Here is a 24,529-nt window from a genome sequence, read left to right on the forward strand (position 1 = left end):
GAGATTTATAACAAGCTAAACAAATATCAACCTATGCTTGGTGATGACTTTATTTAGATACTCTTTCCAAGTTCTATTAGAAAATAATGTTTCCCAACGCTACCCCTAAAACTTACCATGCAAATGGGTGATCAAGCCATAAGCAATAATATTAAGCACAAGAAAAGATAATGTAAATGTAATATTCATAAATAAATAGGGAGAAAAATTACATCAAGAGTAGTTGGCTACCAAGTTCCCAAGAAAGGGGGTTTAGCCTCTCATTGTCATGGAGGTTTTACAATTGCAAGAGGGAAATATTTAGTAAAGGGGAAGAAGATAAAAAATGAAATGGAAGGAATGAATGACTCCCAATGCTTGCGTCTCCTTCTTCTAGCCTTTGCCTTCTATAAGGAATTGTATTCTCTAGGAATTTTTGTGGGTCTTTTCGTTCTTCTCTCGTCTTCTTTTATAGGTGCAAATTAGCGAACTTTTGAATTAGTTTGTTTTCCTTAATTAACTTACTTTTCTTAATTAGCCTCATTTTCTTAATTAGTCTTCTTTTCTTAATTAGTCTTGTTTTTCTTAATTATTCTTTCTTTCTTGGGCTTTATTTTACTCACTAATTAGCATGTTTTCCTTATTTAGTCCTTCTTTCTTTAATTTGTCTGTTTTCCTTAATTAGCCTGGTTTCCTTAATTAGTCTCATTTCCTTAATTAGTCATGATTTCCTTAATTAGTCTCATTTTTTTAATTATCCTTGCTTTCTTGGGCTTTATTTTACTCACTAAGCATCATAAGTTCATCACTTTTAATATTCTATGCAAAAAAACTTAAATGATGTTAATTTAATAATTATTTGCTTAAAAAGGAAGAATTAGGAGATAAAATTTACAAATTCTTATATAATTAACCCCAAAATATACTCATAATTAGCAGTTATCAGAAACAAAACCCAATCGTGCTTAAGGAAATATGTTAATTACATGAGTTGCAGCGTTCATGCATTCAACCCAAAATCTAGATGGTATGTTTTTGGCATTCAACATACTTCGACAAATCTCTGTGGAGTGTTAGGACAAGTAAACTACCTTCTAACTTTATGCTCTTGAAGGTACATATCTATTTCATCATAAGTGTATTATCCACCATTATCTGGGCGTAAACATTGTATCCTTCGACCAACTTTACTTTCAGCCTTTTCTTTGAGTTCTTTGAATTCGGTCAATGTTTCATATTTTTCTTTCATAAAGAAAACCCTAACATACCTTGAAAAGTCATCATATATTTTTATCCACTCATAGATGATTGTTTATAAACCCAAACACATTGAGACATGAACTAACTCTAATGATTGTTTGGCCTTGAAAGTTGACTACTAAAATGGAAGTTGATGAGCCTTTCCATATTGACATCCTGCACATGTGGGATATGTTCTAACATCGATCTCAAGAAGGCCTTTGAGCATAGACTTTGTTATCATTAGTTTTAGATTGTGATAGCTAACGTGTCTTAACCAGGCATGCTAGAGATCTACATTCTCATTTATTTTTTACTTTATCTATGTATGTTGATTCTCCTAACATAACATAGATAGATTCATGTTTCTTCCCTTCTATAAATGGTGTGCCAATAATTTTTACTCCTGGTTAACTTTCACATCATTAGGACCAAACACAACATAATTACCTGAAGCAGTCAATTGAGAAACTGACAATAAATTTTTCTTCATCCCAAGTACATGGCAAACACCTTGAAGTTGCACACGCTTTGAATTGAGTAGAGGCGTGACCTTTGTTTTACCAATATGACTTATTGGTAATCTCGAATTATGTATTGCCACAACCATTGGATCACCTTTATATTTTGAATATGTTGATAAGCTTTTCTTTATTAATTTTCATGTGATTAGAGCATCCCCAGTCAACAATCCAATTCTTAGCATAGTCAACTTTACTAAGAGTGGACATTGCTAATGCTAGCTCTTCCTTCTTTGTCCCAACATCTCCACTTGTGACTACATCGGTCAAAAAGAGCATTCAAAGACGGTGGTCACCCATCTTTGAATCTAATGTCGTTGAAAGCCAAAACTTTTGACGACGATTTTATAAAACCCGTCTTAGAAAAACATTTTCTTCTAAGACAGTGGTTAGCTAAGCACCATCTTAGAAATGTACATTTCTAAGACGGTCGTTAGCTAATGACCGTCTTAGAAAGGTTAGCTAACGACTGTCTTACAAAGGTACTACTTTCTAAGATGGTGGTTAGCTAACAACCGTCTTAGAAATGTAACTTTCTAAGACAATCATTAGCTAACGATTGGCTTAGAATGTTATTTTGAAAAAAAATAATTTAAAATAATAAAAGCATTATTATGAAATGACGAAAACAACATCTAAATGGGGCACACTTAATAAAGATCTAAATGAAGACCTTAGTTCCAAAAAAAAAAAAGAAACAAAGCAAACACAAGGACCAAACAACGATGGAAAAAGAAGAAGAGAATAACATGTTTCAATTTAATGTCACTAAAAAATTAAAAACAATAAAAATTATCTTAAAATGACTTTTCATATAATAATTGTAATACTTTATAATAAGATAAGGTAATGCATCAGCTCTAACATTACGTTGTTCAAATAATACTCATTAAAGATACTTTTTAGCTCATATTAGATGCTTGGTAAAATGGACATAGATGAATCAAATGCTAAGCTAATTGACATAAACATACCAAAGCCACAAAGGAAACCAGGAAAGTACTAGGAAAAAAACTCTTGACAAAATCCTGATCATAGGCCAATACTAGATAATTAAAAAAAAATCATATTAATCTTCTAATACAGGACATATAACTCAAGCAATACATGCATTATAGCACTTGTGAACAGAAAAAATATAATTATACTAATTATCGGTACATAATATAATCTGTACTCAATCTAGCTCATCTTAGAAAACATAAAACAATCTACTACTAAAACAATTTGAAGGATAAAGGTGAAATGAAGATGCAGGAAATGATATAGATATTAATTGAAGGATATCTAATTACTCATAAGAAAGTTCCTTGCAACCCTTCCAGATGAAGTAAAACAAATTATAATAGATGCTTTCACCTTAATTGCAGCTCATACCTAACAAGTAAACATTAGCATGTAAAAAGCACACTTAAATATATTTTTGTGTCCTAGTTCATATTTTTGTACACCTTAGTAGTACAATTCAGTATTGACCCATGTTGACGACTGATCAAGGCCGTACCCGAATCAAATAAACATGAAAATGCAGTAACTAGGAAGTGATCCTAGGTCGTTTCCCAACGAGCAGTGACAAGCCAAATGTTCATAATATACTTGCAGTAACAGTAACGATGGAGGGAGGGGGGTTTGGTTGTTTGGTAATTAAAGAGCAGAACAAATAAAATGGAATACGAAACTACTAATATTAAAAACGGGTTGTTTCCTCTGATTCAGAAGCCACTCTCTTATCCTGGGTTATGGAGAATTTGTCCCTAACAGTCAACCACTTAATCCAACCCTATTTCAATTTACTAAGCGAAAATCAACTTAGGGTTTTCAATACGTGATTAGGCACCACATACACCAGTTAGCCCTTCGTCCATTAAGCATGAACGCAAGTTAGGCTCAGAGGCAATTAATCGAACACGAAGCGTGCACTGATTAATATTCACGAAATTGGGATAACTGGTGAAGGGAAAACTGCCAGGAAACCACATTACAAACGAAACCTCAAAGAGAGTTGGGCTTCGTCCTCAAAAGGAAACAACACAAGAAAATCTAGCCTTCCATGGATTCAAACAGAAAACGCAAATGAAACATGAAGCAGAAACGTAAATGAACAAGAACGTAAATGAAAAGAAACGTAAATGAACAGAAACGTAAATGAACGTAGAAGAAGAAGCAAGAATGAACTCGTAATTAGAAGCAGAAAACGGAAATTTGCATTAAGAACGAAAACTGTAACAAGGGAACAGAAAAACGTGAAAACCTAAAACCAAAGCTCTGAATAATGAAAATAGCCTAGCAGAATAGAATGCCCTGCACGAATCCCAAGGCAGCTATTTAAAAAGAGTCACTCAAAGTCACTGGGCCCTATTACAATACTCTGGCCCAAAACGAAATAAACACTGAACAACATAAAATAAAATTGCGAAATTTCCTAATTAGAAATTAACTAAGGTAAGCGCTGCTTTATTTGCCCTCTTCAAGTCCACAACCAAAATCCGGATTAAGCCCAATGTTTCATTAATTCCTGAAATTAGATTAAAAACATCAAATTAGCTAAATGAGCCCAAATAATAAAACTGCCTAATTAATTGACAATTAAGACCAATCAAAAATTAAAATGGTGCAAAAAGGGTTTAGAAAATAGAAGAAAATGATGGCACATCAAAACCCCCCATACTTAGCCTTTTGCACTCCTGGGCAAAATGAAACAAAGAACAAAATCCAAGGATATCAAAGGGAGACAAACAAAAACATTCACATATTTCTCAATGAACATCAAGGAATGAAAGGAATGGGTAACATCTAACATAAGGAGATCCAAAAAGTCAAGACATTCATGAAAATCATCCAAGCAACCCAATCATGGCAAAATAGTTAATCAGCTCAAGAATGAAAAGTGATAAAGCCTCACAAGATATACACTCTATCTCTCAAGTGTCTAGGCTACTATTTACCCTCAAAGCACCCATGAAAGCAAGCACCACATAAACTTGGCAAGATTCTAAAATTGACAATCAACCCATAAACACAAGCACATGAGGATCAAAAGGTCTTTTAAGGTTGTAATGGGGCCAAGGACAAGGTATGGAGAAATATGGAATAAGTGGCTAAATCCCAAAGGAATAGAGGAGCAAAGGGGAATAAGTGCATATTAAGAAAAAAATAAGAAAATAAAAAGAAGTAAAGATAAAAATTAAACATGAAGAGTAGAACCAAGAGTTTCATCATTCTTGTGCCATTTAAGATCTTATTCATTCAACTTTATTGCTTTTCTTTTTCTTTTTTAGATTTTTTTTTTTTACTCTTTAGCCTTTGAGAAACAACATTTCATTTAGCATGTCCAACATTTAACCAATATACAATGTACATCAAGTATGGCCCAAAATACATCATGAAGCATAGCCAACAAAACAAGTTGTCCAATGAAACAAAAACCCCCCACACTTATTCCCAAAACAATTCCAAAGCTCCAAAATTCCTTAAGGATATGGTAATATCATGGTTTTTCACTTAAGGCTTGTAGTGAGCTTCAAAACAAGGAAAGGGAAACAAGGCTCAAAAGGGCTATCAAAGGAATTAATTCAAGGTAAGTCCATTTGGCTAGAAGCTTATAAGAACAAAATTGCCTTAATCATTTCCAAATATGCATGTGAATTAGGACGCATCAACAAGAATCAAGCCAAGGCTATTGTGCAAGCAATCAATGGGGCAAAACACACCAAATGATTATAATGATGGATGGCTCAAATTCTCACAAAGGTAAAATCATCACTTTCAAATTGAGCTTTCAAAACTATCATGACATGTAGAGAAGAATCAAGGATTTCAAGTCACAAAATGTCAAGAACTTTTATTTTCAAAACAATTACCCATTTCTTGAACATATCCTATAATTCAAAGAAAAACATGCAAAGTCGTACGTGCACACGAAATTGACCCAAAATATTAAACTGAAAATCCGACGAAACTAACAACATTAACAAATTAACACAACTAACAAATTAACAAAACCATCAAAACTAGCAAAACCAAAGAACACTCCCCCCCCATACTTAAACAACACATTGTCCTCAATGTAGCACAATTAAAAGATTAAAAACAATTAAATCATCAAAGAGAATCGGACAAGTGTAATAAAAGCAAAGAAGGAGATAGGAAAAGAAAAACTCCCTAAGTCATGGTGGAGGAAGAGTAGGGTGGAGTAAGGAAGTCTCTTCCACCACTACGTCCACTAAAGAAGGGTTCGTGAGGAATGGCTTAAGTCGATGTCCGTTGACCTTGAAGCTCTTGTTTGTGGAGTCTCTTTTGATCTCAACTGTACCATAAGGAAAAACATTAGTAACAACAAAAGGACCAATCCACTTAGACCTCAACTTACCACTCATGAGTCCAAGCCTAGAATTATACAATAACACTTTTTGCCCAACCACGAAGTCTTTTTTAACTATCATGCTATCATGGAACTTCTTGGTCTTTTCTTTGTAGAACTTGGCATTCTCGTAGGCTTCTAGGCGGATTTCATCTAACTCACTCAGTTGCAACTTCCTTTCCTCGCCAGCTTGATCCATAGAGAAGTTGCAAGTCTTCACTGCCCAGTATGCTTTGTGCTCAATTTCCACTGGAAGATGACATGCCTTTCCAAAGACAACCCGATAAGGAGACATTCCTATGGGTGCTTTGTAGGCAGTCCGATGTGCCCAGAGAGCATCATCAAGCCTGGTACTCCAATCTTTCCTGCTTGGTTGCACAATCTTCTCTAGAATTCTCTTGATTTCCCTGTTAGAAATTTCTGCCTGTCCATTAGTCTGGGGGTGGTATGGTGTGGATACCCTGTGTACCACCCCGTACTTTTTAAGCAGGGCATGCATTGTCCTGTTGCAAAAATGGGTTCCTTGATCACTAACAATTGCTTTAGGTACTCCAAACCTGCAAAACAGATTAGACCTGACAAAGTCTGCGACAACTTTAGCATCATTAGTTCTAGTGGGCTTGGCTTCCACCCATTTTGAAACATAATCAACTGCAAGGAGAATATAAACATAACCAAAAGAGACAGGAAAAGGACCTATGAAATCTATACCCCAGACATCAAACACCTCACAGAATAGCATAGGTTGCTGAGGCATTTGTTGTCGCCATGTCAGTGTATTTCCTGCTCTCTGACACTGCTCACAAGTGCTGCAGATCTTCCACGCATCTTTAAAGATGGTGGGCCAATAAAAACCACAATCAAGCACTTTGCGAGCTGTCCTTTGAACACCCAGATGACCTCCCGGTGCGGAAGAATGACAGAACTGCAGGACTGAGTCAGTCTCATGATCTGGAATGCACCGTCTAATGACCTGATCACTGCACAATTTCCACAAGTAGGGGTCATCCCAAATAAAATGCTTAGCATCACTTTTAATCTTATCTTTTTGGGCCTTAGATGCTAAGGGAGGAAAAACAGAGGCAACTTAATAATTGACAATGTTAGCAAACCAGGGAGTAGAAAGAGAGTCAGAAATACTATACAATATATACAAATGATCATCCAGGAAATCATCCCGAATAGGTGAATCTGCATCAGAGACACGTTCGATCCGACTCAAATGATCAGCAACTAGATTTTGTGCTCCGCTCCTATCACGGATCTCCAAGTCAAACTCTTGGAGCCAGAGCATCCATCGGATCAACCTAGGCTTAGAATCAGCCTTCTTCAACAAGTACTTTAGAGCTGCATGGTCAGTATAAACAATAATGCGAGTACCAAGCAAATAAGATCGAAATTTTTCAAGAGCAAAAACTATGGCTAGAAGCTCTTTCTCAGTAGTAGTATAATTTGCTTGGGTAGCATCTAAAGTCCTAGAAGCATAATATATCACCCTGGGCAATTTATCAATTTTCTGAGCAAGGACAGCCCCCAATGCATAATTTGATGCATCACACATAAGCTCAAAAGGGGCTGTCCAATCGGGTGCCTGGATGATGGGGGTGGTAGTCAACGCTCTTTTGAGGCAATCAAAAGCCTCTTTGCATCTGTCATTAAAGTCAAACTCCACCTCCTTTTGCAACAAGTTGGACAGTGGAAGGGCTACTTTGCTAAAATCCCTTATAAAGCGCCTGTAGAATCCTGCATGACCAAGAAAAGATCGCACCTCTCGCACACAAGAGGGGTAAGGCAATTGTGAAATAACAGAAATTTTTGCAGGATCTACTTCAATACCCTTATTGGAAATAATGTGGCCTAAAACTATACCTTGCTCAACCATAAAATGACATTTTTCAAAATTTAGAACAAGGTTAGTTTCAATGCATCTATTCAAAACTTTTTCCAAACTATTCAAACAACCATCAAAAGAGGATCCATATACAGTGAAATCATCCATAAACACCTCTATGCAATTTTCTAAAAAATCACTGAAAATACTAATCATGCACCGCTAGAAGGTACCAGGGGCATTGCACAGGCCGAAAGGCATCCTCCTATAAGCAAAAGTGCCGAAGGGGCAGGTGAATGTGGCCTTTTCCTGATCCTCAGGAGCAATAGTAATTTGCATATAACCAGAAAAACCATCAAGGAAACAGTAGTGGGATTTACCTGCCAGGAGTTCAAGCATCTGGTCAATGAATGGCAGGGGAAAATGGTCCTTTTTGGTAACCTGGTTCAGCCTCCTATAGTCAATGCAGACTCTCCAACTGTTCTGCACTCGAGTAGGAATCAGCTCCTCCTTCTCATTTCTGATCACTATGAGGCCAGTCTTTTTCGGGACTACCTGGACGGGACTCACCCATTGGCTGTCGGAGATAGGATAAATGATCCCAGCTTGCAAAAGCTTGGTTATCTCCTTCTTCACTACATCAAGAATCACCGGGTTGAGTCTTCTCTGTGGCTGTCTTACTGGTTTAGCTTCATCCTCTAAATTTATTCGATGCATACATGTGGATGGGCTAATACCAGGAATGTCCGCCAGGGTCCAGCCTATAGCCTTCTTATGCTTCTTGAGAACTGACAACAACTTCTCCTCTTGCTCATCAGCAAGGGAGGCAGATATAATCACTGGAAAACTCTTGCTATCATCCAAGTAAGTGTATTTTAAATTTGATGGCAGAGGCTTCAATTCTGGTGTGGTCGGCTGGACAGTGGTAGAAGGAGATGGTTTCTCAGCCTTTACCTCATAAACAAAGTCAGAGGTGTGTGTACTTCCTGAAACATGGTTAGTCCTATCTGACTCTATAAAATCAATCTCAAAAGGTAAAACACCACCACCAGGCATGCAATCAATATCACTTTCAGATTCACTCTCAGCATCAAATTCAGACATATGATCAAATACAATTTCAGACTCAATGCATGAAGAGTGAGAGGCATGCAGATTAGAATAAAGATCAGTCATGTATTCATCAACAATATGGTCAATTATTTCAGCACGAAATACAGAAAGATCTTCAGATGGGTATTTCATAGCATCCAGAATATTAAAATGAACAGTTATATCACCAAACTCCATGGACAGTGTGCCTGCATAAACATCTATCTTAGTTCTAGCAGTTTTCATAAAGGGTCTGCCTAGAATGATGGGAACTGATCCTTGAGAAAATCCATCTTCCATATTCAAGATATAAAAATCAACAGGGAAAATCAGTTCCAACTCTAACTAAGACATCTTCTATGAAACCAACAGGATAGGCAACACTTCTATTAGCTAAATGAATTACCACATCAGTTGACTGCAAGGGACCTAGAGATAGAGAATTAAAAATCGACAGAGGCATAACACTAACAGAGGCTCCTAAATCTAGCATGGCATTGTCAAACTTACTATTCCCTATAATACAAGGTATGCTGAATGTACCTGGATCTTTGCATTTTTCAGGAATTTGAGGAACAGATTTACCAATCAATGCGGAGACATTTCTGCCCATGCTAATGCGTTCACTTCCTTTAAGCTTCCGCTTATTAGTGCACAGCTCCTTCAAGAATTTGGCATATCTTGGAATTTGCTTTATTGCATCCAACAGAGGTATGTTTACCTCTACTTTTCTAAACGTTTCCAAGATCTCTTTCTCTGCCTCTTCCATTTTTTTGTTGGAAACTGCTCTTGGGGGGAATGGAAGAGGGGGAATGTGCTGCTTCTGCAAATCAGAATTACCTGTGGAAGAAGATTCACCTGCACAGAAATTGTTAGGTAGATTTTTGTCATCACCTTTTTCTGGAATAGAGTGAAGTTTGGCAGGTTCATTTGCAGATGAGGAAGGTGTTGCGGGTTGAGGTCCTTGACACTGCTTTCCCGACCTCAATGAAATGGCACTGACATTTTTGGGATTTTGGACAGCTTGAGAAGGCAGCTTGTTAGAATTCTGGGACTGTTGTTGATTCAATTGGGTAGCTAATTGTCCCATCTGATTGGTTAAGCTCTGAATGGAGGCTCTGGTCTCTTGCTGAAACTGCATGTTCTGCATAGTCATTTGCCTCACAAGTTCTTCGAGGGAAGGTTGTGGAGGGGCCTCAACTATTGGCTGTTTCTGGGGTTGTTGCTGTTGTTGGATTGGTGGAGGAATGTATGGTCTGCTTGGGCCAGCATCATTTTGGAAGGAAGGAGCAGGCTGCTGTTGTTGTTGCTGAGGGCTGGACCATCTGAGGTTAGGGTGATTCCTCCATCCAGGGTTGTATCTGTTGCTGGAAAGGTCATAATTGCTCTGTTGTGGTTGATTTTGCTGCTGAGGTTGAGGAGGTCTATTGTAAATATTTGCAGCATAAACTTCAGGTTGCTCAATTGCTCCAGGTTGCTGCATGGAAGGGCAAAGGTCTGTATGGTGGTCAGCAGAGGAGCACAAACCACAAACCCTTGCGACAGGTACAAATTTCTGATTCAAGGCCAGCTGGGTTACCAAGTTGACCAACGCATCCAGTTTGCCTTCAAGCTTCTTAGTTTCAGATGATGCAGATGGGTTTGTAGCTACCTCATGCACTCCTCTAATGACTATGGCATCATTTCTGGCGCTAAACTGCTGGGAGTTGGAGGCCATCTTCTCAATTAAATTTCTGGCTTCAACAGGGGTCATGTCTCCAAGGGCTCCACCACTGGCAGCATCTATCATACTTTTCTCCATATTACTGAGTCCTTCATAAAAATATTGGAGAAGAAGCTGTTCTGAAATCTGATGGTGGGGGCAACTGGCACATAGTTTCTTAAATCTCTCCCAGTACTCATACAGGCTCTCTCCACTGAGTTGTCTAATACCTGAGATATCCTTCCTGATGGCTGTGGTCCTGGAAGCAAGGAAATTTTTTTTCTAAGAATACTCTCTTAAGGTCATCCCAGCTCGTGATGGACCTTGGAGCAAGGTAATACAGCCAGTCCTTTGCCACTCCCTCTAATGAATGAGGAAAAGCCTTCAGAAATATGTGATCCTCTTGGACATCTGGGGGTTTCATGGTGGAGAAGACAATGTGAAATTCTTTCAAATTTTTGTGCGGGTCTTCACCTGCAAGGCCATGAAACTTTGGAAGCAAATGAATCAGTCCAGTTTTAAGAACATATGGGACATCCTCATCAGGGTATTGGATGCACAAGCTTTCATAGGTGAAATCAGGTGCAGCCATTTCCCTTAGAGTCCTCTCACGAGGTGGAGGTTGTGCCATGTTCTCAGAATGTGCAAAATCAGAATGGTCAGAATCAGAATGCTCAAAATTATAATGCTCAAGATCAGGATGTTCAAAATCACCAATAACAGAATGCACAGATTCACCAGTTATGGAATGCTCAGAATGATCAAAAGGTATAAAATGATGCCTAACTAATCTATGAAATGTCCTATCTATCTCAGGATCAAAGGGTTGTAAGTCAGATGAATTGCCTCTAGTCATACACTACATTCAGCATGCACACAACTAGTTGCCTTGTCATGTAAATAAAGGTGTAGGTTTGAACTACAGCTACCCTCAAATGATATCCAAATGACTTGAAATTCTGTGAGCAACCTTATAAAATGATGAGAAGATAGCACAAAAAATTTCAGACAAAAATTCAAAGTCTAACTATGAAAGCTAAAATTGGTAGGTTAAGAAAAATAAGTAAATAAAACTTGAAAAATAAAAAACTTTTGACAGAATCGCTTCTTTTGGACGATGGAGACCTCAGCCGGCCATAGGCCGGCTACCACGGCGTAGGAAATTTTTTTCTACCCCAAATGCATATATAATAATTGCGATTCTGATAACTGGAGCAAAAGTTATGGCCGTTTGAAGTTTTGACAAACACAAAATTTGCTAGTTTTTTGGAACTTTCAAATCTGACCAAACTAAAGGCTCTAGCTATTTTTCCCACAAAATATGGATTAAAAGAAGTTACCACAAAAAAATTCAGCCAAAAATAACAACCCTAGCTACTAAAACAAAAAATCTCAAATAATTCAGCATGGGTGGTCGCTAAAATTCGTCTCTAATTGATTTCTACTACTACTCTGTTTTTCCGCAAGCTGATTTCTACTACTACTCTGTTTTCAAGCACAATCTTCACAGCAAAACACCCAAGACTGAAACAGGGGAAACGCTTAATGGGAAAACTGAAACAGAACACACATTAAACAAAATACCAGGACACTAAACAACACTAACACACATACTAACACAATACTAACAATTAAACATAAAACACGAAAGGATTAAACACACAACACTAGCTAGCTATTATGAACCTTTGGACACTGCTCCCCGGCAACGGCGCCAAATTTGATCAAGGCCGTACCCGAATCAAATTAACATGAAAATGCAGTAACTAGGAAGTGATCCTAGGTCGTTTCCCAACGAGCAGTGACAAGCCAAATGTTCATAATATACTTGCAGTAACAGTAACGATGGAGGGAGGGGGGTTTGGTTGTTTGGTAATTAAAGAGCAGAACAAATAAAATGGAATACGAAACTACTAATATTAAAAACGGGTTGTTTCCTCTGATTCAGAAGCCACTCTCTTATCCTGGGTTATGGAGAATTTGTCCCTAACAGTCAACCACTTAATCCAACCCTATTTCAATTTACTAAGCGAAAATCAACTTAGGGTTTTCAATACGTGATTAGGCACCACATACACCAGTTAGCCCTTCGTCCATTAAGCATGAACGCAAGTTAGGCTCAGAGGCAATTAATCGAACACGAAGCGTGCACTGATTAATATTCACGAAATTGGGATAACTGGTGAAGGGAAAACTGCCAGGAAACCACATTACAAACGAAACCTCAAAGAGAGTTGGGCTTCGTCCTCAAAAGGAAACAACACAAGAAAATCTAGCCTTCCATGGATTCAAACAGAAAACGCAAATGAAACATGAAGCAGAAACGTAAATGAACAAGAACGTAAATGAAAAGAAACGTAAATGAACAGAAACGTAAATGAACGTAGAAGAAGAAGCAAGAATGAACTCGTAATTAGAAGCAGAAAACGGAAATTTGCATTAAGAACGAAAACTGTAACAAGGGAACAGAAAAACGTGAAAACCTAAAACCAAAGCTCTGAATAATGAAAATAGCCTAGCAGAATAGAATGCCCTGCACGAATCCCAAGGCAGCTATTTAAAAAGAGTCACTCAAAGTCACTGGGCCCTATTACAATACTCTGGCCCAAAACGAAATAAACACTGAACAACATAAAATAAAATTGCGAAATTTCCTAATTAGAAATTAACTAAGGTAAGCGCTGCTTTATTTGCCCTCTTCAAGTCCACAACCAAAATCCGGATTAAGCCCAATGTTTCATTAATTCCTGAAATTAGATTAAAAACATCAAATTAGCTAAATGAGCCCAAATAATAAAACTGCCTAATTAATTGACAATTAAGACCAATCAAAAATTAAAATGATGCAAAAAGGATTTAGAAAATAGAAGAAAATGATGGCACATCAACGACCCATTCTCTAACTGAGCAAGTTGGTGTCTATAAGATGTGAAAGACAAACAGATTCTAATTGTTAGAATGTTAGGTAATTATATAATAATTAAAACATTTCACATTAATAAGTCAACATGCAATTGTATATTAGTCAAATATATACTTTTCCTTTCTAATTTATTAGTCCTATTATACACTTTATCTGAATTTATATAAGGCTTAAATTTATTTTTTCCAGATAAATTAGTATTTTTCCATTTATAATTTTTATAGGTTTCTTTTTTTAATTTTAATGTCTATAAGTTGATATTTTTCCAATTTTAGCTTCTCTGATTTTTTTCATTTATAATTCTTGTAAGTTTGTAATTTTTTAATTTTAATTCAATTAAGATTCTAACATTTTCATGACTTATAAGTTCATACTTAAAAAATTAAAATTAAAAAAATATAAACAGACACTATAGAACTCACTTTGTAGCCAATTGGTTTCTTAACATGGGAAAGAGGATGAGGAAATTCACTAGTAGGCCTGCAAATATAGTATTTAGTTACATGAGTATGCCCTGCATAAGTTCATATACGTTAAAAGAACATAAAATATTTCTTAGTAATACATAATAGCTGCAAATAATCCCATGGATAGTTTTCTAGACTTGTAGTCATTTCTATTCCTCTACAATGAAATTTATTTCTATTTGCTATCAGTAGTTTCCATGTTTTGGGACTTAGTAACATAAAGGAGGAAATTCTTGTTCAAAAACCTTGCTCCTTATGGTCTCACAAGACCCTGATGTGGGAAACTGACACCAACTAAAAAGCCACTCTAGAGAGGCTTCCTTGTAAGGTGTTCATCAGTATCACAAGCTGCCAAACCACACTAGAAAAAGAAAAAAAAAACATATTTTTTGATATAATTTACATTCAAATGTTGCAAAAGAAAAGTGACAAAAACAAATGTTGCACAAAGGTAAACAGAAATTTACACATAAGCTAGAAACTAACCAACAAAGGTAAACAAATCTTCAAGTGCCTTAAAGATCTATACCACTGACAAGCCTTCCAATTTGATGCCTTTCTCAACACCCATAAGCTAGAAGCTAATCAATATTAAACAACCTCATGAGTATAAATTTGACACATTAGAATTAATTCATATCAATATTATGTTAATTTAAAAATTTTCACACAGAAAAAATCAAATATACAAATTCTTGTATTAAATAAATCATTCTTCTTTTATATATCAACACAATGAAATCTTGCATTATCCCTATTTAGGGTCACATATCACAATGGATTCGTGCATAGACAAACTTGTTTTGACCATGATTTCTTTTCAACGCAGTAAACAAAACAAAGTAATAACATATAGAAAAACAGGGCCAGAAAAAGAAATTTACACACCAAGAAATTGCATACTAGAAGTAAAAGGAGCAACATGATTTGGCAGGGTGCCCTTCCTTCATTTGGATGTATGCAAGCATGACATTTTTTAATGTCTTGATATTCCAAACAAAGCAATAATTTTTAAGAGAAAAAGAGAAACAAACATATTGGTGCAAAGGTTTAGACTTTAGAGAACTATGAAAATGAAATTCTTATAACAAAGAAACACAATGTTCCACCAAAAGTACTTTATTAATCCTACCAGTAAATCTATAGTATCTTAATTATTTTCTCCTTTAGAAATTCTGGATATGTTCTCGAACATTTGGAATTTTTTTCTCAAGCTGATTTCAACTAAATCATTCTCTAATGTGAACTAAGTTCAAATTAACAAATGAATATTGTACTTAAAATGAATAATCATAAGAATAAAGATAATGAAGCATCCTAAGAACTGCATTAAACAAATCCAAGATTTAGAAAAGCTCTCTACTTACTTGAAATTTATGGCTTTACAGTTGCAGACTTAGTATGACCAAATCATTTGAAAGAGCAGCAGCTAACAAGGCACGTGGTATAATGATACTGCCAACAAAAAGAGATTAGTGAGGCCTCTTTCAATTTTAGAATTTATGTCACCAAGGAACATAAATTGCCTTTGTACTTAATTACATCACTACAATTTATATTGCAGTCAATTTACGTATCAAGCACTACAAGAGTAGGAAAATGAAAGTCACTAACTAGTACAACTAAATCAATATTATCTTTAAGAAAATCAATGGGATCCATAATAAATCACTGGATTGTAAAGGACAGAAGGAGGGATACAAAGAATTCCAACCATCAAAATTAGCTATATATTTTATTATATTAACTACAAAAAATAACAACTATATTAATTTGCTTGGTTAATTTGAATCCCTATTAAAAAAACTATTACATTGCATACACATAAACAATAAACCAAAGAATATTTTAAAACACTCCCATCTAACTGTGAAATGTTTTAAAACATTAGAATCTAATCGGCAAGAATATTATCATGCACATAAAATTTACACATCTTGTTACTCAAAGGAGATGTCGGAATTTCTACATTTAAAAGGCACCTTGTTACCCAATAAATATTTTAAAATCAAATAATGCTTGACCTTGACTTCTTCTTTTTTTTTTTTGTATTCCTATCAGAAGATTTACAATTTATTAAACTAAATTCAATAATCCCTTTATACAATAGTCAAGTCAAGGTCATTTGAATTTAAACTCACCTTTTATACAACAATCTTTAACCTTGGTCTTGACTATTGCAGTGAAGCTTAAGTAATGATTCTTCTTTTCTTTCTTAATATCATTCACGTAAACACATGACACACCTCACATATTTATATATATAGCCATGCCTTGCTCATTGCTTCATTCCATCACTTTTCTTCCCAAAAAAATTGAATGGCCATGGAAAATAAAAAAATTAGAGTATTGGGTTGTGTCACTACTTTGCATGCTTTTGTCGGGTCATTGGATCTCTGTTCAAGCTGCCCCTGCACCCTCTCTCATCACAAACTGAAGTAGTTAAACTTTAAAACCTTAAAAGCTGCACCCTCTCTCATCACAACATTGGATCTCTGTTTAAGCTGCCCATGCCCCTGCCCCTTCCCCTGCCCCTGTTTAAGTTATTTCTATGTTCCAAATTGTTTGAGCAGAAAACAGTGGGCTTCGGAACAAAAACAATGGAGCTATTTAAATTTAAAGAAGAATATAAAAGCTGGGGCGTGACACCTACAGCAGCGTATTACCCTTTTTTTATATTCCAAAATATCCCTCCTAAAACAAACTAAAATTTGTACACATATATCAATACAGGTTAAATGAAGCATTGCCAGCAAAGTGACAACTTGTGCAGATAGAAGAATGAAAACTGCAACAAGTATGAACTAAGTGTATATAGGTTTTACCTACGTGATACCAAATAAACTAAGATCCATTTTGTTTTACTCATACCCACCCAGAAGGGTAGTTTTAAAACTAACTTCACCCGTTATGTGCTTCATGAAAATTCAAAGTAGTGGCAGATTTATCAGGATACAAGAATCAAGCACCCTAAAACTTGAGGTGAAAGGAATCTATTGTAATATATTCATGTCAAATGTTACTTTAATAGACTACAAATTGAAAAGGAGAAATTCTTGCACGAGCACAGTACCGATCAAAGACTGAAGTAAAATATTAAAATAACTCTAACAGACTAGCACAAACTTTAACACCACTTTCTTGTTATTTTTTACGCATTCTAGGCTTTTAGTTGGTCGTGCAAGATTTTTTAATTGAAAGGGGAGATTATGAGCAAACAACAATGACACAACAATGGACAACTTGATAGAAAAAATGTAGTATAGTGCAGATCAAAACCTGAGTTGCAATAGATGACCATCACTGGCACTACTATCCACCTGATAACAGAAAACACATCATACCACCAATCCAAAATGACATTAACAGATTGAGCAAATTGTTTGTTGTGCAAAAACCAAAACCTGAGCATTAGCAATAAGAGGATATTTAAGGACAGATTCTAAGAGCTCGCGAGCCTTCTCATACTCTTTTGCTTGTAACTTGAGAAGTCCTTCATGATAAGTTTGGGAAAGATGAAATTCCTGAAATAACAGAAAAGAAAAGAAAAATTATATGGAATCAATAATGGTAATGTAGCATTTGAATTAGGATTTAAAAAAAATAAAAAGAAAAGAATCAATGGTACATACATATATGAATTAACAGAGCTATTAAGAGTATCAAGAGTCCTAATCTTTGTACCCTAAGCAAAGCTATCAGAAGTGCTTAACATCATCATTTATCATAGAAGAGGGTGAAATAGAGAGAAAACGTACATGTGCTTCTTTCGTGGGAGCTAAAGGTTCCCACTGACTTTTCGAGTCAGTATCATTGATAGCTGCAATTGAGAAATGAAAATGCAAAACCAAAGCCATTTTATCATAACTAATAATTCAACGCTGCGAATTCAAGTAGCTACCAGGATGCATAGAACCTCAAATTTAGTCTCATAACATTTTTCAATCTTCAGAATGCTAAATGATCACGCAGTTTGTATCGCCTCGGTGTAGATTCAGCAAATTAGGGTTTAAATCTTCGATTCCTCAGTTAAGTGTTTTAAACACTTAAGTTACAAGCGAGTGCGCTCTAAGAATCGCCCTTGAGCCATTCCAGAAACGACGTCGCGCTACGGGCTTCACGGATCCACTTGTCGAACTCGGAGGGCTCGAGCTTCTCACCGATGTTGGTGAGGATGTGGCGGAGCTCGAAGACAGTGACAAAGCCGGTGGAGTCCTTGTTGAGGACCTTGAAGGCATCACGGAGTTGGCAATCGAAGGGTTCGGGTTTCATGTCTTTGGCCATTACATCGAGGAATCGGGGGAAGTCGAAGAGAGTCGTGAGGTTCTCTTCGGCCACGATGGCTGTAGTTAAATGAGTAGAGAAGAGAAAGATAACCTGAAGGTTGGTGGCTGAGAGGGTTTCCATCGAGAAACGAATCGTCGACGGAGGAAACATCGATGATGCTGAGGCACAAATATAGAGAGAGAGAGAGAGAGCAAGGAGGAATTTAGGGTTTTATTTTGCAAAACTAAGGGAGAAAGATTAAAATAAGGCTAGGACTAAGAGAGTCGGTTCATATTCCCTCTCGCATTCTACATCGATTCTACAAGAACCGATGTCGTAATGCATTTTCAAAGACTGGTTTATCAAGACTGTCTTTAAAATTTTCTAATTATTTATAAAAATGTCACCGTTTTACTTACGACATCGGCTTTTATACAACCGCCGTAGAACCTGCGTAATAAAATACCATTTTTGTGGTAGTGTTGATATCTTCCATCACTACATAAGAGATCTCCATATGCTATTCATCTTCACTATTTTTTTTTTCATTACTTGATGTAGTTGTGTTGCCTTCAATTGTTCGCCTTTTACTTCGACATTCACTCCATAAGAGATCTCCATATATCCTTCTTTCCACCATCATACCACTTAAAATTGTGGGATTTTCCTTTCCTGTCAGTATAGCTTTGATTCTTTTCCATATATTTTATCATATTTCTTTACAAAACTTTTATGATAGTTTGAATTTTAATGAATATATATCATAAGAATTTAAAGAATTGAAAGGATTCTTTGAATTTTTAAAAACACACTCAAAATAAGAGTTACCGAAAAAAATAATAAGAGATGGTGAGGTTTTGATAAAAAAAATTAAAATCAATATAATTTTTTAATCTTTTAATAACTATATTGGTTCTAACTTTATATCTTTATATACTAACCTTTCTTTCAATAACATCTTATTTCCACTTTTGGATTTGAACAATAGATTTAAAATTATATGTTGATTTTATGATTTTTTTTAATTACTACAATTATTTCATGATAAATAAATCTAATGATATGTTTAAATGAGATTCAATAATAAACATATACTAAAAGGGAGTAATAAGGGTGAAAAATTGGTAGAAGGATTACTAAGTTACAAATGACGAAATTAATGGTGATAATCATAAAAATATTGTATCAAGCATGTGATTGACATAATTTATATAAGAAAAACGTGATTAGTTTTAGCAAATAAAACAAACATTAATCTAATTTAAAAAATAAAGAGAAAAGTACATAGAAAATGAATGTATTTGACATTTTTTATTTCAAAAATAATATATATATACACACGTATGTATGTATGTATGTATGTATACACATGACACATACATCTTGAAGAATATTAAAAAGAAAAAATATATGTGTGATAAGACAAAAAAGTCTAGTAATCAATAAAAAATGAAATATAACAAAATTTCAAGAGTTTTGGTGAAATTGTTTGATAGATGTTTTATATTAAAAATAATGATAAAATTCATAAAAAACAATTCCTCAAAATTTATATATTTTTAAATACTAAAAAAACTTTTTAGAGTTATAAAAAAATCTTAATTAAAAAGTGCCTCATCCAGGTTATGAGATCCTCGGGGGTATAGTTGAGGATGATCAGAAAGGTGTTAGAGCTTTGAGAAATGCCCCCATTCATTATGCCTGAACCCGAAAGACTTGGCAACAAACATTGATGTTTTGAGGCAATCTGGTGTGCCTCAAGATTCCATCTCTCTCTTGATGATCCATTTTCCTGCAGTGTATGTGAAGCATTTGAAATTTGTAGAAGCTGTTGAGATGGTTGAGGTATTCGGGTTTAATCCTTTGAAAACGACCTTTGTCATGGGTATCCAAGTGATTTTAACTATGAGAAAAGCAGTGTGGAATTCGAGACTTGAAGTTTATGCGAGGTGGGGTTGGAACAGGGAAATGTTTCTTAAAGCATTTAGAATGTATCCCACTTTTGTGAAGTTGTCAAATGAGATGTTTGTGAGAAAAAATGAGTTTTCTATTGAAGGCTATGGGTTTGCCATCAGAAGATATTGCTGAATATCCCCCGGTTCTGGCCTACAGCTTGGAGAAGAGGATTATCTCTAGATTCCATGTAATTAAAATCTTGAAATCAAAAGGTCTGCTCGATAATAGTTTTCACACTGGTTCCTTTATGACCATAACTGAGGAAAAGTTTTTGAAGAAATTTGTCATCGACTTTCAGAAAGATTTGCCTCTTTTACCAGATGTCTACAAAGATTTGATTGATTATCAGAAAGTAATGTAGTATTTGATGGTTTTTGCAGGCTATTGTCAAAACTTTTTCTATTTCAATGCTAAGTTAAACATTGAGTTTTATAGCATATGGATTTTATAATCGTGTATGTTAAATCGTGCAGAGGCGATCAATGACCAAACTTTACTGTTTACTTTAATGGAATGCAATTGCATTTAGTTGTGCTATCATCGCCAGTCTTTAATAAATGAATCTGTTAAGATGTTTTACATACAAGCTATGAATATGATGTTGCCCCTTCAACTTAAAATTGTCAGTAATCTTGTTTCAGCATACTGTTTTGTGGAGTCATGGATACATATAGATTTGAGCATCAGTCAACTACTGGTAGTCTTTATGTTGTTGATAGGGCCAGAGAGTTGCTAGTTAGAATAGTTTGGCAGTTAAAGTCTTAGAAGTAGGGAATTAGGAGGTGAGGGTAGAAAAGTGGGCATTCTGTTTTGTTCTTTTGAGAAACTAGCATTATCTGTGTTGTATTAAATGGGAAACCCTTGTTTGAAAACTTTTCTACATTAGTACGAGAGTATTAAATAACATGCAGGGAAAGAGTGTAAGCTATTATTCACTATTTCTTACATCGCCTGTTATAATGAATTGATTACACAGTTCTAACTTTTTATTAGTTTAAGGATTATTTTAAGAGAGAGGGTGATATTTAAGGAACTGAATTGATAGTTTATTTTTCTATTATGCAGGGAAATGTTGTGCATTTTGATTTTTGAGGGTAGCTTCAGCAATTGTATTGTACAAGTATTTCTATCCTGTGATACATCAAACCTTTTATATTTGTTGTAAATTATAATAGTTGTTTAAATTACAATTTATATCTAAATTTGAAAGTAACTTGTAATAAAATATCTTTGATTAAAGTAAAAAAATAATTCTTTAATTTTTTTTCATATTTCAATTAGCATTTGATTATTTAATTTCACTATCTTTAATTCAGTAAAATATATTTATTTTTATTTTAAAAAAATACAATTCCTTAATTGAATTATTTTTATGATATATATAATATGACTTTTACTGACCGTGAAACAAATTATATCGAGACTTGTGTCCCTTAATTAAGTGATTTAGAATTTAAATTTAAATTTTGAGTATAGAATAAATCATATTAAAAAAAATATTTATTTTATATACATTTATGATTCTTTATCAATATTGGTCACTACTCGTGGGAACTAATTTATATCAATATTAGCAAAAATAATATATATATATATATATATATATATATATATATATATATATATATATAATATGACTTATTTTCTTCTAAAATTATTATCTTAATACAATTTTAAATGATTATCCAAAAAAATTATTTTATATCACAGGAAGTAAAAAAAAATATGTATATATATTTAAGCCTCTTTGAGCTCATAGAGGAAAATACATTCGTCAATTATTTATATGCATGACTTCCATTTTCCATCAAATGCACTTCATATAGGCAACTTCAACGACGATTAAATTCACATTTTCAATCAGACCATATTTTTTTTCAATTAATTTAAATTTTAACACGATTCGAGGTAAATTATTCGTCATTTGCGTTGAATATAAATTTCTCTTCCAACTTTTGTGAAAAAATGTTTTTATCCTCACTTTGTTAGATAAAATAAAACATTCAATAAATAGTTTAATTTTGTACAAGTTAAATGTATTAACAATAATCAGCTGTTGGATGACAATCATGTAAAAAAATGAAATAAAGAGTGGTTGGAAACATATCTCTATGATTGTGTTATTGATAATGAAAAGTTGTTGGAAGACTAATTTGCTTCAGGTGACACAAATCAATCTGGCAAAAAAGGAAACAAAGAGTCATTAGAAACAGATCCCTATGATTGTGCTATTGATAATGGAAAGTTGTTTATTAAATCAAATTGCAACTAACCATATTTAGGAAACTTACTCTATATTTAGAATTTCCTAATATGTAATCAATTCACATTTAATTACTTTATGCAAAATCATTGTACACTACGCTATATAATTATCCCTTGTCTCTTTTGTATCGATGTTAAGTGTTCACGTTTCAAGAAAGTTATACAATTTATCAATTTTCTTCTTGGTATCTAGAACTTTTGTGAACACCTTGCTACACCATGACTTCTTTTTCTCTAAATATTGGCAATTTCATCTCTCTCATACTCACCCCTATAAACTACCCACTATAGCGCGAACAAGCCTTAACATTAGCAGAAAGTCAAGACTTGGTTGGTCATCTTACGAATGATGATCCAACCCCCCCCCCCCCCCCCTTCAATACACCACACCAAATTCCAATGACACAACAAACACATAAAATTTTGTTCCAAAATTAACTAACGAATTCATTGCTTGGCGCAAGACAAATCGTCTTCTTCGAGAGTGGATAATTGAAACACTCTCTGAGGAAGCACTTGGACTCGTTGTTGGCTTAGACATTGCTCATGCTGTTTGGACTGCACTTAAAGATTCATATGCAGAAGACTCGCAAGAACGTGAATTCACACTCCATCAACATATCACATACCTCCATAAGGAAGATGATCAAAGTATTGGTGAACACATCCGTACTTTCCAAGGTTTATGCGACAACCTTGCTCCAATTGGGAAACCTGTCCTAGACAAAGAAAGTTTTCTATCTCCTCACAAGCCTCGAGCACGAGTATGAAACATTCACAACAACCATGCTAAAACCTCCAAGGCCATCATACTATGAGTTAATCTCACAACTCCAAAGTCATGATCAATGTTGCAATTGGTTCTCCAATCATTCCAATACGCACAATTCTTCCACTCCTCAAGTGGCTTTCTATGGCGAACAACAACAATCTCGTTAGTATTCCTCTCAACATCAAAGGAATTCTCAAACCTTCACGTCAACTGGGAGAGGATTTCCGTCTCAACAACCCAGGAACCAAAATAAAAGCCAAATCCTTATGAGCACACAACAAAGACGTCCTCCACCACTGGGATAACGTCGTATGACTCTTGTAGAATGAGAACAGTATCGGAATGAAAAATGTCAATACTGTGATAAAATGGGCCATATAGCAAAGATATGTTGGTCGGTGTCCAAGAAACCAACTCAATTTGATGATATACCTCAAGCACTTGCAACCCTTACCTTAGACAATACAATTATTGAAATAGAATGGACCTCTGACACTAGAGCCTCTAATCACATGACAGGTAAAGTAAGTATGTTGAGTAATATCCAACAATATTCAAGTATAGACTCTGTGTTTATTGGTGATGGTTCTTTTCTCCCAATTCATGGTATTGGAGACACATTCATTAAGCAAAAAAATATTACTCTACCTCTTCATGATGTCTTACTTGTCCTTGATTTAACAAAAAATTTGTTTTCTATAAGCCAACTAACAAAACAATTTCTTGTTAATTAGGAGTTTTATAATGCTGATTTTTGTGTTAAGGAACGAGAAACAGGGAAACCGATTATCATCGGGAGGCATGAGGGTGACTTATATGTTCTTTCCTCTATGTCAGAATTATACTTTTCTAATCGTTTCAAATCAGGATCAACAGACATTTGGCATCAACGTCTAAGACATCCTCAAATAAAGGCTTTACAGTTACTAAAGAACAAAGGATTAATTGATGTAGTTGGAACCTTGAAATCAGAACATCTTTGTGATAGTTGTCAATTGGGAAAACTTACTAAATTGCCTTTCTCTTCCTTTGAACACTCTAGTTCTTCTATCTTTGAAAAAATACATTGTGATTTATGGGAACCTTCTCCTGTCTTATTTATTAGCAAATTCAAATATTATGCATGCTTGGTTGATGATTTTTCTAAATACACATG

The 24,529-nt window shown here is 34.9% G+C and overlaps 1 protein-coding gene, 1 non-coding gene and 1 pseudogene across 15 annotated transcripts; 2 read left to right on the plus strand and 1 right to left on the minus strand.

The window, feature by feature from the left end:
- Positions 1-10,869: 10,869 nt before the first annotated feature.
- LOC113000337 (small nucleolar RNA R71) lies at positions 10,870-10,976 on the plus strand. The gene has a single exon (XR_003265627.1). It is a non-coding gene; the product is annotated as a small nucleolar RNA R71 (small nucleolar RNA).
- A 2,435-nt stretch (positions 10,977-13,411) lies between these two features.
- LOC100787722 (calcineurin-binding protein 1) lies at positions 13,412-18,640 on the minus strand. Of its 14 annotated transcripts, none has more exons than XR_005889646.1 (8): positions 18,031-18,640; positions 17,873-17,934; positions 17,519-17,638; positions 16,256-17,434; positions 15,482-15,569; positions 14,601-14,695; positions 14,070-14,127; positions 13,412-13,471 (listed from the first exon to the last, which is right to left on the minus strand). XR_005889646.1 is itself a non-coding variant. In XM_041011914.1 (3 exons), exons 1-3 carry the CDS (start codon positions 17,969-17,971, stop codon positions 17,387-17,389), a joined length of 267 nt encoding a protein of 88 aa, XP_040867848.1. In that variant the 5' UTR covers positions 17,972-18,637; the 3' UTR covers positions 16,330-17,386. The 14 variants fall into 14 exon arrangements, 1 of the variants encoding a protein (XP_040867848.1); XR_005889645.1 differs by adding an exon at positions 14,360-14,475 and having other exon boundaries at positions 13,415-13,471; positions 17,873-18,640; XR_005889649.1 differs by having other exon boundaries at positions 17,583-17,638; positions 17,873-18,640.
- Positions 18,641-19,723: 1,083 nt separating this feature from the next.
- On the plus strand, positions 19,724-20,697 carry LOC100788266 (uncharacterized; annotated as a pseudogene).
- Positions 20,698-24,529: the final 3,832 nt, after the last annotated feature.

The sequence above is a fragment of the Glycine max genome, chromosome 18 (genome assembly GCF_000004515.6).
Source record: "Glycine max cultivar Williams 82 chromosome 18, Glycine_max_v4.0, whole genome shotgun sequence".
Lineage (NCBI taxonomy): Eukaryota > Viridiplantae > Streptophyta > Magnoliopsida > Fabales > Fabaceae > Glycine > Glycine max.

Coding starts and splice junctions, on each gene's coding strand:
- LOC100787722 (XM_041011914.1), bottom strand. CDS start 17,971: ATGGCTTTGGTTTTGCATTTTCATTTCTCAATTGCAGCTATCAATGAT. Junction 17,639..17,872: donor CTCCCACGAAAGAAGCACAT/GTACGTTTTCTC, acceptor CTGTTATTTCAG/GAATTTCATCTTTCCCAAAC. Junction 17,435..17,518: donor CTCTTATTGCTAATGCTCAG/GTTTTGGTTTTT, acceptor TTCTGTTATCAG/GTGGATAGTAGTGCCAGTGA.